This window comes from Salarias fasciatus, chromosome 14 (genome assembly GCF_902148845.1).
Source record: "Salarias fasciatus chromosome 14, fSalaFa1.1, whole genome shotgun sequence".
In the NCBI taxonomy this organism is placed as follows: domain Eukaryota; kingdom Metazoa; phylum Chordata; class Actinopteri; order Blenniiformes; family Blenniidae; genus Salarias; species Salarias fasciatus.
The window spans coordinates 18,679,118-18,697,297 of record NC_043758.1 but is presented as its reverse complement, the minus strand read 5'-3'; the positions used below and the strand labels follow the sequence as shown (position 1 = coordinate 18,697,297).

At 41.0% G+C, this 18,180-nt stretch overlaps 1 protein-coding gene across 1 annotated transcript; it reads left to right on the top strand.

The window, feature by feature from the left end:
• The first annotated feature begins 2,604 nt into the window (after window positions 1-2,604).
• samsn1a (SAM domain, SH3 domain and nuclear localisation signals 1a) lies at window positions 2,605-17,630 on the top strand. Its single transcript, XM_030109025.1, has 15 exons — window positions 2,605-2,738; window positions 4,665-4,844; window positions 5,186-5,232; window positions 6,297-6,340; window positions 6,598-6,681; window positions 7,128-7,222; window positions 8,805-8,928; window positions 9,569-9,978; window positions 13,423-13,503; window positions 13,851-13,979; window positions 14,275-14,392; window positions 14,486-14,637; window positions 14,763-14,975; window positions 15,055-15,202; window positions 16,902-17,630. Exons 1-15 carry the CDS (start codon window positions 2,715-2,717, stop codon window positions 17,054-17,056), a joined length of 2,004 nt encoding a protein of 667 aa, XP_029964885.1. The 5' UTR covers window positions 2,605-2,714; the 3' UTR covers window positions 17,057-17,630.
• The last annotated feature ends 550 nt before the right edge of the window (window positions 17,631-18,180 follow it).

Sequence of the window (18,180 nt, the reverse complement as noted above, 5' to 3'; positions counted from 1 at the left end):
TTGGTTTTATGTAGTGTTGGTTTGAATGAAATTTGTTGAGATCTGTCCTTTTTTCTGAAAGAACCAACATGAACACACACACATACACACACACACACACACACACACACACACACACACACACACACACACACACACACACACACACACACACACACACACACACACTGGCACACAACTTAATCCCTTCCTGCTGTCATTTAGTGGGTCACTGCAGCAGCCTGCTGCTCCTGTATGTGGGTCGCAGTCACTCTCTGCTGTAATCTAAAGTTGGACTTCTAGAGTCGCGTCTTTCAAATTCATAAGAAAGAAAAATAAAACCACTTTAAAACGATGTCATTGCTTTATTTCACGCGTGTTTGTTACTTGTGAAGTAGGAATAAAGGCAATTTTCTTTTGGTGTCTTTCGTGGAGTTTTTTGTTTAAGTGCAACGTATCAAAAGAAAAGACTCTGGGGTTGATTTTACCTCACACAGAATGTTGACATAATCCTGAACATACAAGCACACAGGTGAAGAATTACACAATCCTCCTGTCATAATCCCACCCATAGACTCCTGGGTGCTTCCTTTGACTTGGTGCTGACGGGACACAGGGTGCCTTGTTTGTGTCTGTTCAACTGCAGAATAAATCACTGAGAAGTCATTAACTGGACTGTTTTTTTTAAACCTGTGTGTGTGTGTGTGTGTGTGTGTGTGTGTGTGTGTGTGTGTGTGTGTGTGTGTGTGTGTGTGTGTGTGAGTGTGTGTGTGTGTGTGTGTGTGTGTGTGTGTGTGTGTGTGTGTGTGAGTGTGTGTGTGTGTGCGTGGCGAGGTGGGGTTCAACAGTAACCGTCAGGCGCACACCTGGCAGACAGTGTTCCTCCTGTTCTCAGAAACAGACACCACGGTGCACATTTCTTTCATGCTTCAGATGAAACTCGAAGCGAGGACACAAGGTCGCGACAAAGAACAAAGGAAATCGTGCTGGGTTGGTTGTTTCAGTCAACTAGTAGATAATTGTTTTTCTTGTATCAGAAATGTTCCTTCGCTGAGCAGTCACGTCACATAACAGCATAGAGGTGTTGAGACGTCCTCATAAGGCATTAATGAATGAGCTGGACGGCCACCAGCACCTCTCACGTCGGTTCTTTCATGAGAGTGTCTGTTATATCATCATAAATATGGGTCATATTTGTTAATCTCACCAGCTGTTTCTTATCCCCATCAGACCAGCTCCGGCATCAGAAGTGGATGATTGGTGGATTAATGGAGTGGCACCTTCACACTTCATGGGTCACCAGCTAATACGTGCACGTACTGGATCCAGCAACTCTTCAAAAAGATGTGCCGATTAGTCACAGGGCCGGCGCTGTGTCTTCAGGTCAAAAATAGTGCAAATTGTGAATGCCTCCCCCACAAGACTGAACTCAGTTCAGTAGTGATTTCTGAAGAAGTCAGCAGTTGCACACATCGGCCAAACTGAGAGAGATACCACACACACATCTGCAGCCCACACAGGAAAGAGCTTGAATGTCAGTGAGGTTTTTTTAAGCGTGTGATTGACAGCTGCATGAAAACAAAGATTATGTTAATTTAAATGTAAGATTCGTGTGTAAATGGACAGATTTATGACATATTAACCCACAAACCTGATAAGTTACACATTTCCATGATTCAAATTTGAGATTTCTCTTAATGTTGCAAAATGAGACACATTTATCAGGCAATCCATCGATCTGTCTGTCTGCCTGCCTGTTTATCTGTCGGTCCATCTGTGTGTGTGTGTGTGTGTGTGTGTGTGTGTGTGTGTGTGTGTGTGTGTGTGGGTGTATGTGTGCGTGCATGTGTGCATGTTTGAGACAGAGAGAGAGACAGAGAGAGAGAGAGAGACTTTCAAGTTGATAATACAGTATACGTAAATCGTAAAGCATGCAATACAACTGTGTGTATTATGTAATTCCATATGTCTTTCAGCACCTTCATAACAAAGCTGTTATTCTTATGTTATATAATGCCAGATTTGATTGAAGAAAGTTTTGATGTTTTTTGCTTTTAATTTGATTTATTTATAACCTGCACTTATTTTTGTTTTTTATAATGAAAAAAAAAATAGTTGTACTTTCTTTATTAATGTAATACTGCTTGAAGTAAGATTCACATTTAGAAAATAACACAGAGTTGCTTGGAAAGAGTGAAAATAAACACAGTATTGGATCCCTTATCTAAATTATTATTATTTTCATAAGCTTCCTGTACCACGTTAATCTGCTCATCTCCCTCAGGTTGATCCTATATCCATATAAACCAGCCACCTGAATGGGCTGGGAAACCCGTGATGTGGGACCTTCTGTTTGCACAGCCTGGTGCTTCTAATGAGGCTCAGGATCAGGGATCTAAAAAGAGATCGGCTATGAAACGATGCCGTTCTATAAAAAGAAAGAAAGGAGAGGTGAAAAAAAAAAACTCTTCACAACAAAGACACGGTCTGCTGATCTACCTATGGAGGACTTGTTGTTGAGTGCGAGTTGTGCTTCAGCTGTCAGAGCGATGGTGGTCCATCTATTGGATTAGAGGAGGGATTTCACTGTAGTATTAATCTGAGGAGACAGCAGGCGACCCGGGCTGGGCTCACACTGAGCTGTTGTGTCTCTCTCTGTCTCAGTCCTGTCACTCAGCCTGCTGCTTCTCCTCCATCAGACACGCCGAAGTGAGCAGAAACACCTCCGAACCAGCATGAACCTCTTCTGCTTCTCACTGGTAAGAAATGCACGTGGCTGTCTGTTTAGACGTGATGAGTGTGGACCAGGAGGTGTGAGGGAAGATAAACCGGCTGCTGGAATGTGAGGCTGCCCACAGAGCATTTATCACAGGTTTACTCAGCATTCATGTAAAGAAATGTGTTTGTGTTTTAGGATTCTGGTGTGTTTCAGTGACCCAACAATAAGACATGCTTGATACTTGTAGTCTCGTCATATAATTGCTGCAGATATTTAAAATTTGTTTCAATGTTTCAGTAGTTTTTTTTCTCTACTACTCGGTAGACTGACTGTATGTGGTTTTCACCTGTTACTCTGATTTTCTACCGCAGTTGAACAATATGTATTTCAGGTTATCTGGTATGTGGAAATGGTTTGTTTCTTGGTGTTTTTCCTGTGATGGACTGCTGACTGCCGTGCCGACCTGCACAGAGTGTATTCTGACTTTACTCATATTCAGTTAGGATCAGCTCCAGCACCCCACAACTATCAACTGATACGATGGATGGACACTTCTTGTATTGTTGTTCTGCTAAAATCTCCCCATATTTGAACTGATGCCCTTCTGTGTCCTGAACCAAAGCAGGATATTCCATTGTGGTATTATAATAACGGCATGTATTTATGGATTTAGCGGATTTTTTTGGGGTCCAGGTGCTGTCAGAGGATTTTTTTTTTTTTTTTTTTTTTTTTAATAATGAAAGAGAACAGTTCAGACTGAATGTCCCACACGCCCACAGATGTTAGTGCAGCTGTCCTGCTACACGTGGCCACATGGGACGCATACAGAAACTTGTCTCTGGGACAGATGTTGGGGATTTTGAACCAACAATCAGGATGATCAGCTCACTCCTTGCTGCAGTAAACACAAGCTGGACTTCACTGATTGTCCTTTGAGCTGATGTTACTCCACGTCTCATGCCTAATGAGTTCTTAAACAGACTGATTGCTCAGCTATTCACAGTAAAGAAACGTACGTATATATGGGCGGGAGAGACAATACTTGAGTAACTGCATGAAATACTTAACTCCATGTAAAGCAAAGTTTTGCAGAAACTTTGATATGATCACAGTAATGAATAGGAGAGATTAAAGGAAGAACTATTGAAAGGGAAACTCAAACATGCAGAAGACAAAATTTCAGTGGCGGAAAGAGTAAATTCAGTTTAAAACTTATTAAAAATCACAGTTATTCTTTTAAACTTAATTTCTGTGTCAGAAACAAAAGTGTTCTACACAAAAAATAAGGTATGAAATTGAATAAACTATTGCTAACAATTGCAGACATAAAGCTAGAAATCCCTCTGGAAAAAGAATAAGTTTGTTTGCTGCAAAAATGTAAATCAAAAAGTTGGAATTGAAAAGCATCCTGTGATTTTAAAAGTAGTGAAATAGATCATACAGTGTAAATGTTATTTAAGTAATAGTGAAAAGGTATGTACAAGTTTTCACACACCACCTTTCCATCATCACTTGATTCAATGCAAAATTCTAATGAACATATGAGGTCAAACTTTAAAAAAAAAGAAGAAGATGCCACTGTGAAATATATTTTTTGTTATTTTTGCTGGAAACAAGACACCGATAGGAGGTCTCTGCAAAGATGACAGGAGCTGAGGAAAAACACTGTGTTCCTGGAAGGAATCGAAACAAGCCAAACCAATTTTAATCCACATTAAAATCTGCTCTGAGGAATTTCAATCCTTTACTACATCCATGGTTGACAAGCAAATTTAAAAGAGCTTTAGAGCAGCATTAGCAGCAATCGGAGAGTCCCATCAAATCCTCATAACTGTCATAATGCTGTGTACGTCCACTGCGAAATATAGATTGTGATTTATATAACTCCTGCGTCTGTGGATGAAGGGTTAAATGCATTCCCGGACCCAGCCCTGTAACAGCTTTCTGTTTCCCTGGAACCCTTCAGGAGGGGTCTATGGACAGCCTGTATGAGGTGGTGCAGAGCTCCAGCGACGCTCCACCTCAGCCCATCCCCAGCCGCTCCTCCAGCCGCTCGTGCAGTCGCACCTGCAGCCGCTCCTGCAGCCCAGCGGTGCTGCTGGAGGACAACGCCAAGTGGCAGAGCTCTGGAAGATCCGTATCTATGGTGAGTTGGACACATGCAGGGTCACAGGCACACCGGGAGAATGGGAATGCAGGAATCCATGAGAACGGTCCTGAGCAGACAGCAGGCTCTCCCCGACCAGACTGTACCTCCAAAATAAAGCTGATTATGAAATGATAAACGCGGCCAGATGACAGCGGCTTTCACAATCACATCCAAAATGTTTAGTTCAAGCTTGTTAGCCAAATTAAATTTCCCTGGTGTCCCAACAGTGAGCCTGTTATGGAACATGATTTATTTAAGAAATCAATTTGGCTGTGGTGGAAAACTGCTTTCATTTTTGCTGTGTAATGAATGCTTAATTGCATTGCTTTTACTTTCAGGAAATGCCTCAGGTGCAGGGGTCCAACTGCAATAAAAAGAAAAGAAGGTGAGCTGATCTAAAAATGTATCTTATATTCATCTAACTTGTCCTCACTTCATTCATGAGAATCAATAGGAAAAAAGACAATCAAGCTGGATGAAAACTCAATCAAATCACGCAACTACACCTTCTTTAGTTCATTTTTCAAGCAAACTAACATAATAAAAAGTTCCATTCAAGTGAAAGGGCTTTTCCATCAAATATTAACATAGCTTGAAATGTTCCCTCTTTATTTTCGCTGATGGTTAATACTGTAAATCCTCCCTGCGGTCCAGCAGACGGACTCATGAACGCTGCAGGCCTCCTCATCTTTAGCCCAGTCTTCCTCTGATAAAGCGCTGCCCTTTAAGAAGAGGGATTGACTGCCCATTAAACCCAATTGGAAGAGAGAGCTTAATCTACATTACTGAGTTTTATTTGGAGAGGTTTTTTTTTTGTTGTTGTTGTTCCCGTTGTTGCTTTTAGATGAAGGGCTCTGGTGTCTGTTGGGCCAGCAGAAGGCAGATTATGGCTTTGGGATCGTTGAACTAAGAGGATTCGGCCCCCATCACCTCAGCACCTTTTCTCCACTGGATTTACTTGAGAAGAAACTTGACTCCGTGGTCATATTGTGCTTTCTCACTTCTTAGAAAGGTGGTCCTTTGACGGGGACTTCACTTCCACATAACGAACCACCACCTCTCATCATACATTTATTAAAACACTTGGGAATCATACTTTCAAAAAATAAATCAATGCATTAAAAATAAGACGTGCAAATTACAGATGAGAACACAGTTGTACAAAGGCAGTTGTATGACAGTATATTTTTGTGTTTTGTGTGCACTTTCTGGCATATGATGGGGTCCCAGTGTGGTTTCAACCCTTTCTTCCTAACCAGATAAATACCATCCTCATGTAACTTGTGAAAAGTGGAACAAATAGAAAATGAAAAAAAATAAATAAATAAAGCACTGGTTACAATAATATTCTAAAAATGAGATAGATTAGTCTTCATAGTAATCTACTGGTAAACCCCCTCAAAAACTCCTAAATGTGTTTCCCGTCATCATTCCTGCCCTTCTTTTCAGAACTCATCATGTGTCCAAGTCTGCATCAGATAATGAAGCATTAGGTGAGTACAGACAGCTATGTTTTTAAAAATCTGAATGGATTAAAAGTGATGTTCTGTTTAATGAGTTTAGAGCGCATACCTACTAAGCTGATCTAAACAATTATTGACTATAAGATTGGTTTAAAGTTGAGTGACCTTGCCATGCTGTTTGTCTGTGGCAGATAATATGATTTCAGTGGGGCTGATGTGTCTCTGTGGCCCCCGTTTGCCCCGACTTTTCACTTAAAACCCTCCCCGTCCGCCTCCCTCCATGGCAGATAACCCCGGCTGTAATGCCACGGTCTGGCAGCCCGCCAGGAGCCGAGAAGATTTAGTCCACATCACCAACAATCACAATGAAGGTAAAGAGGAAATAAATAGGTTAATCTCATCTAAAGTGAATGCCGACGTTCATTTGAACACTCAGCATGATGCCCGAAGACACGGCCTGAGTCCCAAACTCAATTCATGACCCTGCGACCCAAGCGACTGACCTGCCATACAGAAATGAACTGGAGGTCATGTATATAATCGCTTTTGCCGGAAGAAGTACATCAAATCAGAAATTGTACAAAACCGTACATTAAGCATTATTAAAATTTTATGCGTCCCTTGAACTGACAGAGGGACTTCGGCACATCTGGTTTGGAAACAACTGCATTCATAGATAGTCTGTGATTGTTTTAGTTGGTATGATTCGTTGATGAGAAGACACAAATGTAGAAATTAACAAAAATGAACAGTGCTAGATCTTCACTTATTTTTTCATGTGTCTCTAACCCATTTTGTTTCCATATTGTCCCTGAAGAAGTACGGAGAACGAAGCACAGAACTGAAACCAGAGGAGGGAAAGGAGCTCATCATTCAGGCACAAAGAAAAAGGAGAAATCGCCTTCAAACCAGGTTAGAAAACCAGGTTTCAGTGCAGTCTTATTAGATTATTTTCTTCATTGAAAAATGCTTTTCAAAGCATCGTTGACAAATCTTTGACAATCAGGTGCAACAACAGCATTACTTGGCATCTGAACTGACTTGAAGCTTTTTTTTAACACAGTCAAAGAGCAATATATTTTATCTCCACATCACTGTTGGCACTTTAAACTTTGAACAATTACTACAGATTGTGGTTGTATTTGGAAGTACAGACCGAAGAGCGTAAACTTCAAGGCTGCCGCCTGCTTTTTGACTGCAAATACTGATTGGGTTTTAATGCAGTGCAGATGGTCCAAAGAGGGGTCCTCTCCTCTCCCCGTAATCTCTGGGCCACATGGCATAGAGGACTACTGTGTGTGTGTGTGTGTGTGTGTGTGTGTGTGTGTGTGTGTGTGTGTGTGTGTGTGTGTGTGTGTGTGTGTGTGTGTGTGTGTGTTCTCGTATTTCTATCCTTGTTGGGGCCAAATGTCCCCACAAGGATAGCAAAACGTGGAACGACGTGCCTTGTGGGGACCTTTTTCCGGTCCTAAGTAGGAGAAACAGTGTTTTCTTGACCATGTTGTTGTTACTGAAAAAAGTAAAAGTGCAAAAACATTTCTTTAGGGTGAGGCTTTGTTGTGGTGTGGGTTAGGGTTAGGGTAAGGGTCAGGGTTAGGGGCTAGACATGAATGGGAGTCAATGGACGGTCCCCACAAGGATAGAAATACAAGACTGTGCGTGTGTGTGTGTGTGTGTGTGTGTGTGTGTGTGTGCATGACTGCATGCATCTGTGCATGTGGTTTATGGTGGGGGCGCTTTAGAGACCCTGTCACTTAGTGTCCAGTCTAATACCAATCACTGAGAGAAGCAAACAAAGCAGCCAAGGCGTTCAGGACGCTGGGATGATCATGATCTCCAACTCCAATTGAGCAATTGAAGCACTTACTATTGGTTTCTTTCTTATGTCTGAATTCTTGCTTGTGCTGTAAGTCACTTTGGACAAAAGCTAAATGAAATAGTAGAATTGTAGAATAATCAGTCATAAACATTGTTTTGTGCTAAATGCTGATGATAAGAAAGAAAATGCACTCAGTGGTGAAAAACTCAAACAACTGACAATTTTCAATGAGCACATACAGTGGGTTTGAGATTGGCTCATTTTGTTTGAGTTGGTCATACCAAAATTTGTATTATGTACCCTGAACGTTTGTTAGCTATTTATGCTATCATTGTTATAAAAAAAAACAAAAAAAAAACAAAAAAAAAACAGCTTTACTTTCCTCATTAAAACAAAGTCATCAATCTAATTCAGTATTTTTACCAGCTGAAACCTTACAAAGATTATATAACACGTTTCGAACACTTGCAGGCTTTCTCTATGGATGTAAATAACAGCACATTTCCTTCTGCTCAAATCAAATCTAGCAGCTGTGAACACTTTTGACTTGATGGTGTTGGATGAGGCGGGAATTTTAAAAGCCATTTGAATGTCTGTCTGTACCAAATTTCACAACAATATTTATCAGTAGTTGTTTGTATATCTTAAAGCTGACTGATACATTTGTCTCTTCAGAGTCTCCACGCTAATGGAGTGTCTACAGAGTCAAAATCTGCCGGCAAAAGAAACCAGAAGCCCGGGAAGAAACAAGCGGGAAAGAATGTGAAAGACAGCTCAAAGAAATGCCACAACCCCACAGGTGAAACACCTTCTTCTGACAATATAGCAGATATGAAAAGACACTTATCCTCCCTTTGAAAATAGTCTTCCCCCATCCTGCTCATCAAGCGTCCCGTCTACTGCATGTTTTTAATTGTGTTCCTTTGAATCGGCTGTTGTTGGAGTAAGTAAAATTCATTTATGAAGTGCTTTTCACAGATACAATCAAAAAGTGCTGAATAGAACAAGGTAAAAATTCATACTTGTTGTTATAAAAAAGAATATATAAGGAGCATAAAAGGCATGACAACTGACTACCAGTGTAGAATTTGTCCTTCCTGAACCCCTGAATGAGTGACTCACCGATTTATGATGAAGAAAAGTGCTTACAATTGCAGAACATCAACATGAAGCTATCAAGAAAGTTTGGAAAGTATTGACTTATCTGCTGTTGAAAGACTCTGAAAGCTACTTCTGCTTTTAAGCGTTGCAACATCTTCAGTGCATCTGTTTGGTGTCTTTAGGTACATCGATTTTTCCAAACACACAAAAGTACAGCAAAAACTCAGCTGGCTATTTATTGACTGGTGTTGAGTGACGTGGATGTAAAGAACATCAGCGTGCAAGTATTTTTTTTAAAGTACTTTTTGTGTCTCCTCTCTCGGCGTGCGCCCCTCCAGGCACAATGAGCCCGCCGCTGGCCCCGCACTACCTGGATGTGCCGTACAGGTCAGACAGGAGGCCCTACATGGGCAAATCCTCCACCCTGCCTGCTCAGGAGAACGCAACCCCGGGTCGGTGCTCTGAACTGATCAACCTGCCTGGTGGAGCAACGCCCACCCACCAGCAGCGCTGGAGCAACCCGGGGGACGGCAACTCGGCGTGGGGCGCCGTCCAGCACACGTGTCGTCGGCCGCTCACTGAGTATCGCGTGTACTCGCATGACTTCGCCTCGCCTCACGGGAAGGAGTGGGAGGGAAGACAGCAGCAGACGGCGGCACAGGAGGGCAGCCTGAAGCAGGACTGTAAACCCCAGATTCTACCAAAGGTGCCCCGATCGATCACTGACGTGGATCTATCAGAGCAAAACGTAAGTTTGCGTCGATGGAGAAGCAGTGTCAGATCAGGATGCGGTCCAGATGGACGGATGGTTTTCATCAAATAGAGAGATGGATTAATAGCGAGTTGATAAACAAGAAACTTATGTGATAGCTCAGAAGTGAAACCACAGAGTGTGTGGCCTGAGAGTGAGAATGTCACTCCAAGCATGTGAAAGTTGTCAGCTTGATCTATAATATGAAATACATCTTTGTTACGTATCCTGTTTCACCTGCAGGTGAAGAATTTTCAAACACAATGAGGGAATGATGAATCTCAAAGGCAGGTGCTTCCTAAGAGAGAAACTGATCCTGGGATAAAATTCACTTCTTGGTGACATGAATGTAAATTTCAGTGTATTGGAAAACTTTAGTAAAGATAAAGGACAAATTGGAGCATCTTTTGAGAGCTAGTCTTATGTTCTGGTCTGATGTTCGGATCTTTGTCCATTTTGAAGCTGATTTCCCCAAATGTGTGTTGGAGCTTATTGATATGCTGCACACTGAATTCCAGTCAACAGGACTGTATAATGAGCATCTTGATGCAAAGCTTTGCATTGTGGATCATCTATCTATCTCAGACTTTTCCTGAGCTGGAGCATTACACTGAGTTACGCTCTCTTGGGACAGTGCTGTTTGGGTGGTAGAGGAGATTGCCACACCCACCAGTGACATTCACTTCACTTTAACCGCTTGCTAAACTCCGCAATCCGTTTTGTGCAGAATGAGTACTGTGGCTGCTGTTAATACCGCGCAACACTGCAGATTGACCCTGGAGGCCAACGCCTTCGCATGCACTTGATATCTCCCTGAGCGTAAGACCCTCGCACGTGCAGGACGCAGCATGTGTGACACAAAGCAGCGGTTTGAGGCTTAGCATGACTCGGGAGGAAATTGTCTCAGCAGAGAAGAATGAGCTGGTGAAAGATCACTAGGCCCTCCTGATCTGTGGTGTTACTGGTCCTTAGAGTTAGAAAGTCATTTAACTGGACTCAAAGCCTCTAAAGACTAGAGAACTTTAAAACTCCTGTCATATTTCATATTTGTTTTGTGACACTGAACTGTGAGGGAAGAGTTGGGTTTTTTTGTGTTTTATTTTCCTATTTTGGCACTGTGTTTTGATATAAAATATATTTTCCTTGAAGCAAACACAGAGTACAGAGACTAAATCTTCTCGTATCATTAAAACCAAGCATTTTTAAAAGGGCCAAATAATGTAAAAATGAAATAGTTCGAACGAATACTTTCTCAAAGCTGAGGTACCTTGAGAAATCATGTAGACGCTGTGTTTGTTTTGTTCACTTTATATGAACAATTGCCTCTCGGGGAGTTCGGGGGCCTTTGAAGTAATAGCTTAGAAACCTTAATCTGGATTGACAGGAATTTATATCTGATTGCAAGCAGTGGGATTAAGCAGCGGTTTGTCTGTAGAAGACTCTTTTCCACAACTGACCGAATAAAACCCCCACAATGTAAACACAACAGCAAATCCCCACATGGCAACATCCGAACGATCCCAGTGTGGCCGAATAAAATCCACCACAATGACTCAAACGCTGTGTGATAAGAAAAAGAGGAGTCACTCTTCTAGAATTTTGAACGTGGAGTTAAATGTTTCCGCAGCTGAAATGAGGTTTCTTCCATGTTGACAAAGCAGAGATAGACCGGAAAGTGTTTCGACACAGCAGAGTTACCACTTTCAGCTGTTCCTCGTTCATACCTCAGCACTTCCTCAAAAGCATTTACCCACTTAGACATGAACTTGCATGAATAATTGCTCCAGCATCATTTACCATCAACATGTTCCCCATTGCTGAAGGGAACTTTGTAGGGATACTGAAGTGAAATTTGAAGAAAAATCCCGATACAGGCATGTCTGTTAATTTGATGTCAACAACAAACATGACTCATTCTGGTCGTGTGATTTATGTGAAAAACCACGGCCTTGTAAGACCTGAGGTCATCTTCATCCGCATCTTATCATAGATCAACACCACACTCATCAAACCTAACGCAGCCGTTCCTGGAAGTGACTCTTTGTTTGGTTGAGGAGGTCACAAAATGCACACTTAAGCGTTTGCAATTTTCCCCTTTTCAAAGAACGACAGACACCGTGTCAATTGCCTCACATCCTGTGTGTTGTAAGGAAGTGGCTCAGCCAGCCCATCAGACATCCAGTCTCTGTTAGTTAACACTTCGCTGTCAGGAGGAGAGATTGAAGACAGAGCCAGGACCAATATCTGACAATCACCCCCTCAAAAAAAACAGCATAAAATGTTGCAGAGGGCAGCATCTAATGTGTCTGACAAGGCAAAAAGCAGCAAACCAAAGGTAGGTGAAAATATAAAACCTAGATCTTCATTCTGTGGGAGATGGTGAGACATAATGTGGTATTTTGTAGGTGCTGATATGTCTGTGTCATGTTTGACAGTCATTTAAATTTGACTGTCAGAAATCAGGAGAAAATATTGCTCAAATCCAATCGACACAGTCATCCCATTGATGTAAATTTCAAAATCAACAACTGTATTTTGTACACATAAATGCTGAAGAAAATCATTTTCTCAATACAAAGGAAGTATTGATAGAAGATTATCTTTTTTTTTTTTAATTTAGAATAAATTTGTGTCTCCAGTTTCAGAAAAACATGGACTAAAACCTGTTTCTGTATTTGTAGACTGTGTGATATGAGCGAACCCCTCGGTCAAGTAGTCACTGATGCATTAAGACAATCTGCAGGAAGCCTGTTGAGGAGCACGGGGCTCATTTTTAACCAGGATTTCCAGGGATTACTCATTTATATAATTATTTTAGTGCTTTCCTGTGGAGGTCTAGGGGGAGATTATAGTGACTTTTAGTTTTATGAAAAAATGGGAATGGGGAAAGACGGAAAGTAAAGCAGAAGCGGTTGGGCGTCACTGATGCTGTGAGGACTGTGGAGTATTTCTTAGAAGGATGTGGTTTGTAGTGCAATGCCAACGGGGAAGAAACGTAAATAATTCTGCTGCTACTAACTGTTACATGATTTTGGTAATTTCCTCAAAACTGGCGTATCATCATACACTCACTCATCAGAGAAACTTGTGGAAAATGATTATTAAGCTGCTTTCCATGTTTGCATTTGACTTAATGTATTTGTATCATTTATTTATCAGTCATTCATACATTTCTGATTTTCCTTTACTGATAATAGCATAAAATCTTTGTAATCACTATTTTCAATGTACCTCCAGAGCCTGATAACCCGATATATTTACTTAAATCAGATGAGTTGGAACAGATCCGCATTAAAAACATGCAAAGCTGTCAATATTTCACCACCAGGATTGAGAAGCTCTGATATATAAACCAGATATTATAGATTTTATACAAATTAGATAAGAACTCATGAAATCAGTTGTTGATCGTTTGCATGTTTCTTGTATTTGTCCCCACAGCGCTCTACCAGCTTTGGCAGGTTCGATGGTCTTAGAAGTAACTCACCACAGGCGAGACCAGAGGAAAATGGGATGAATATGGTTTGTAAAACTGTTTGTTTCCCACTTTTTCTGCACTAAATTATTCATATCGTAGCCATTGTGTTTCAAAGTTTTTTCTGTGAAGAATCTGAATATGCAGAAAGCATGTTAAATAATTAACCTATTGGCATATTTGTGTGCCAAAAGTACTCTTTGTTGAGAAGTAGGGCACAGAAAAACAAGGTTCATCCTGGGAAATACCCTCTGCTACACAGGATGTTATGCATTTACTCTAAATTTGTGTGGCAGAAACACTAACAACATAAGCTTAACAAGTTCACTTAAATAAAACATGACAAACCCACATCACACAGTGTGTTTAATATCAGTTATTTTTTCACACACAGCTGACAGAGGACTGTGACAGTTCAGACCCAAACAAATCAGCTGGACTTGGGAAGAAGATGAAGGCCATCTCCCTGACCATGAGACGGAAAATGGGCAAAAAACATGCCAAGTCTTTCTCAGAGGAGACAGTAAGTATCACTCCAACACCTTCTCAAAAGTTTCATCACTTTATCTAATAATTAGCCCACATCCTCTTCTCTGTGCGTCAGCTTTACGTGACTGTACGTGTTCGCTCCAGTGTGTAAAGAAAGACACATTATCTGAGAGGATGTGTGATTTTAATGATACCACCTGATAATTGCTACTTTTGTTTACTTTCTTGTTTTTTTCCTTACGTACATCAGCAATTTATTCACTTCCAATTAATTTATCTTCAACCTTAAGGATACTACTTGTGTTAATCTCAAAATTCTTCTTTTCCAGGGTGATGACGTGGACAAAGACCCAGAGGCAGAGACAGACAGTGTCCCTTCAGCTGAGAAAAACCACGCAAAGGCAAGCAACTCCTTAGAGAGTCTCTACAGTGGCCAGAGCTCCTCCAGTGAGTATTAACAAAGCACAGTGGATAAACGTGTGCAGATTCGTAACTTCATTGTGTTTCATTGATTAAGAGCTGTGTATTTGTGGTTTCCAGGTGGCGTCACCAGCGAGTCTAACGGTTCAGGCCAGAGAGACAGTCTGAGGCTGGAGGAGGATGGCTCCTACCACGGCCAGTTCTGCGGGAGAGCTCGGGTCCACACAGATTTTGTTCCTAGCCCGTATGACACAGATTCTCTTAAACTCAAGGTAACTCAGCACCCTACACATATATAAGCTCGATTAAAATAACAAGACTGATATTTAAAACATGATTTTTTTGTAAATTAACTTCTACTCTCTGATCCCTTCCTCTCATTGCGTTTTGTTTTTAGGTTGGTGACATTATCAACATCATCAGTAAGCCTCCGATGGGCATCTGGACGGGTATGCTGAACAACAAAGTGGGCAACTTCAAGTTCATCTACGTAGACATTCTGGTGGAGAAGGAGGAAGTGGAAGAGGAACCAAAGATCAGACAACAAAAGCTGTGCAGAAGACCCCGACCGAAAACACTGCTGGAGTTACTGGAGAGACTGAACCTGGAGGTGAGGGCTCATCAGGGTCAGTCATGAGAATAGAAAGTAGTGCGACAACAGTGCATCAAATCAATACATCTTGTTTCAGGAGTACGCATCTGCTCTGCTGCTGAACGGATATCAGACGGTGGAGGACCTGATGCACCTGCAGGAGAAACACCTGATTGAGCTGAATGTGAAGGATCCCGAACACAGACGCAGGCTGCTCGCTGCTGCTGAGTGCCGCTACACCGAAGGTCAGGACCCGGCTGAAGTTACCAGGGAATTTATTCTGACAGATTGCACGTGCACAGTCGTGTTCAGATACTCTTTTGTTAGGGTATTGTGAAGGAAAAGTCCAAACATGGTTCAGAATAGTTTTCCCTGTTCTCCTAATTGCTCATACTGCTGAATTAGCATCATTTTGATTGTAGTTCCTGAATGTAAGATGTTCAGTACTGTAAAACCACCTTGTTAGAAACAGCACTCTATAAGGTAAAGTAAATATTACCAGCATATGAGAAGATTTTCAAGCAGAAACAAAAGTGACAGCAGTGGTTCAGGCCTGGAGGAAGCTGCAATGTAGCAAATAAACTTTTCAACAAACTGCCAAATCCTGTTGAGGAAGCTCTTGATTTTAGAAGAACTATTGTGCACAGTAAGATGAATGCACTGAAAGTAAAAGAAATCAATGCACCACTGACTTATGACCTGATTTTAGTTGGTCAATTGCACAATCATGTGTTTTTTTAATCCTCAAGGCAGCAAATGTTTTATTTGAAGACCTAAACTCCCATGATGAGACTGATGCAACCAAAACTTATGTTTATCTCACAATTCTTTTAATGTGATTGTCATTTCTCATCATGCGGAGCTAAGTATCAATTTATGTTAGACTTGTGTGCGCTGGCACATCCTACCATATGTTTATCACCCAATCAGAAATTACAACTACACAATGCATTTCAAAAAAAAAAAAACAGTCAATTTCAAGATGTCTTTAATGGCTTCGGTAAGATTTAACTTCTCAATCTGAAGGTTACAGGTTCAGTTCCCCATCCATCCGCTTGTTGAATTGAAGCCACTGAACACCAAATTGCTTCCAGTGGATGGACTGAACGTCTTGCGTGGCGGTTGCCTCCACTGGTGTGTGAATTTGTGTGTGAAGTGAACCTGTGAATCTACAGCCTTGATTTGATGGAAAAAAAGGATGTAATAACTAACATTTAAGTGCTTGAGAACAAGAAGTTAAACTCCTAAAAATGAAAACTGGCATGTGAAACTGAGTCTTTTGAGCAAAAGTGACAAGTAATACATCCTGCACACTGCGAGAGGCTTATCAGTGATTTCCTGTTACTCAGATAGAAAGTGCTTAAGAGGGCAGAAGGTGTTCCTGTAATCTGATGTCTTTAAGCAGAAGGCTGATTATTGCAAAGCCCTGCATCAATGAAAACAAAACTACTTTCCAATGGGAACGAAGGCGCAGCCATCATCAACAAGCCTGAAAACACTGCCGAACATTGAACTGAACGTAGCTCAAAGTTGATAGGTACACTGGAGATCACCGCAGTATTTCAGTCTTGTGGGTAACAGTGTGACGAAACAGATGGCAGCGGCTGCGGCGTGACCCTGCCAAGCCGGTTGACTCACATGAGATGCCAGTAATTTAATCAAGCTGGACTCCATTAGGTTAGTGCTTTGTTCACGAGGATTAGTGGTTCCTGTCGGTGAGTTAGAAAATTGCAAAAATGGAGGAAAATTGTCAGCGTGAACAACTGAAAAGAGAAGAAAATGATATGATTTCTTGTGCAGTCTGCTCGGTAAACCCAGCTGATCTTGTATTCGGCTCATCTCCTGACTCACAATGAGCCAGCAACAGTTTGACAGTAACAAGAACTTTGAATTTTACTTCAAGCACATTTTTATTTTGATTCTGTTTGTTCTTTGTATCTACAGGTGATGATATCAGGGACATAGAGGAGCACAGTTCTTCCCACAGCCCGCAGGAAGAAGACAGTGACTGTCCCAGAGACTCGGGCTGCTTCATCCCGTCTGAATGCACGGACAGCAAAGAGGACACCGAACAGGTCGCACATGCAGTGGATTCCTAAAGTGCTCGGCTGTCACCTGGATACTTTGACATTTGGAAATAAATGTTGTATGTTTTCATATGATGTTGATGAAGATGTTTGAAAAGCCCATCCTGTGATTGTATCAAGATGTCATGTTTATCTCTTTTATTCCAGTCACACGTTTGCCTAATGTAGAAACTGAGAGAGAAATGAACAATTACATTCTAAATGTCATCTTATCCTTATGTCAATTTATCAATGCACCAGCCGTCAGTTTTAATTTGTACGAGATGTTTTATTTTTTGTCTCTGAGGAAAGAACGTTTCATCAATGTGTCAGTTGTATTTATTGTATGGCAAATGATTTTTGTATGTAAAGATGTTATTTATCAGAGCTGTCTTTTTGAGCTTTCTCTTGTTTCCAGTGTTGTTTTTCCCAGAATAAAGTGAATTCATGAATTTGAAAGAGTACAAACAAAACTGTAGAGTGCACCAATCAGCGTGTGCAACTTGTTGTTTGTGAATGAGAAAGAGATGGCAGTGTGTGTACTTATGTGAAGGTCAGTGTCTGACTGGTTTCACTTGAAACTTTTTGTAAATAAAATTAAAGAAGATTGCCAGGTATGATTGCTTTTTGGCAGAGTACATTTCACCTTTACATGAACGTGTATGAGAGCATACAGGCCTGCCTTTGATACGGTTCCTTAATTCCTCAACATTATACTTCACTGTGTGAAGAAATCTTCATTGGAGTTTATATTTTAATACAAAATTTCTTTCTGGCATTGCAACCATTACTAGTAATTAGTTGCTCTCTCTCGCTCTCCACTGTTGCCTAACTCCTCTGAACCGTTCTAAATGACGTCATCGTGTAATTTGCATAGCTACTCATTTGCATACCGAGGTCAAATTTTTAAAAGTAATTTGCCCAACTCGTGAACATGTTTCTATTTTTACAACATGTATTGCACACTTGACTTAAGGATTCCCCCTTTTCATACTGATTCGTTTTGCATTAGCGGTACAAAATTTATTTTATCTTTTTACAATAACACCAATTTTTAAGGAAAAATCCTAATTTAAAATCTTTACTTAAACCAAAATAAAAAAAAAAAAATACTAGTCTTGGCACATATTCAAGTACAAAAGTAAGAATGACTTTTA

Excerpts from the sequence above, each read along its gene's own strand:
- samsn1a (XM_030109025.1), top strand. The coding sequence starts at position 2,715 with ATGAACCTCTTCTGCTTCTCACTG. Across the intron at positions 14,976-15,054 it reads TGGAGAGACTGAACCTGGAG|GAGTACGCATCTGCTCTGCT; the intron begins GTGAGGGCTCAT and ends ATCTTGTTTCAG. Across the intron at positions 15,203-16,901 it reads TGAGTGCCGCTACACCGAAG|GTGATGATATCAGGGACATA; the intron begins GTCAGGACCCGG and ends TTGTATCTACAG.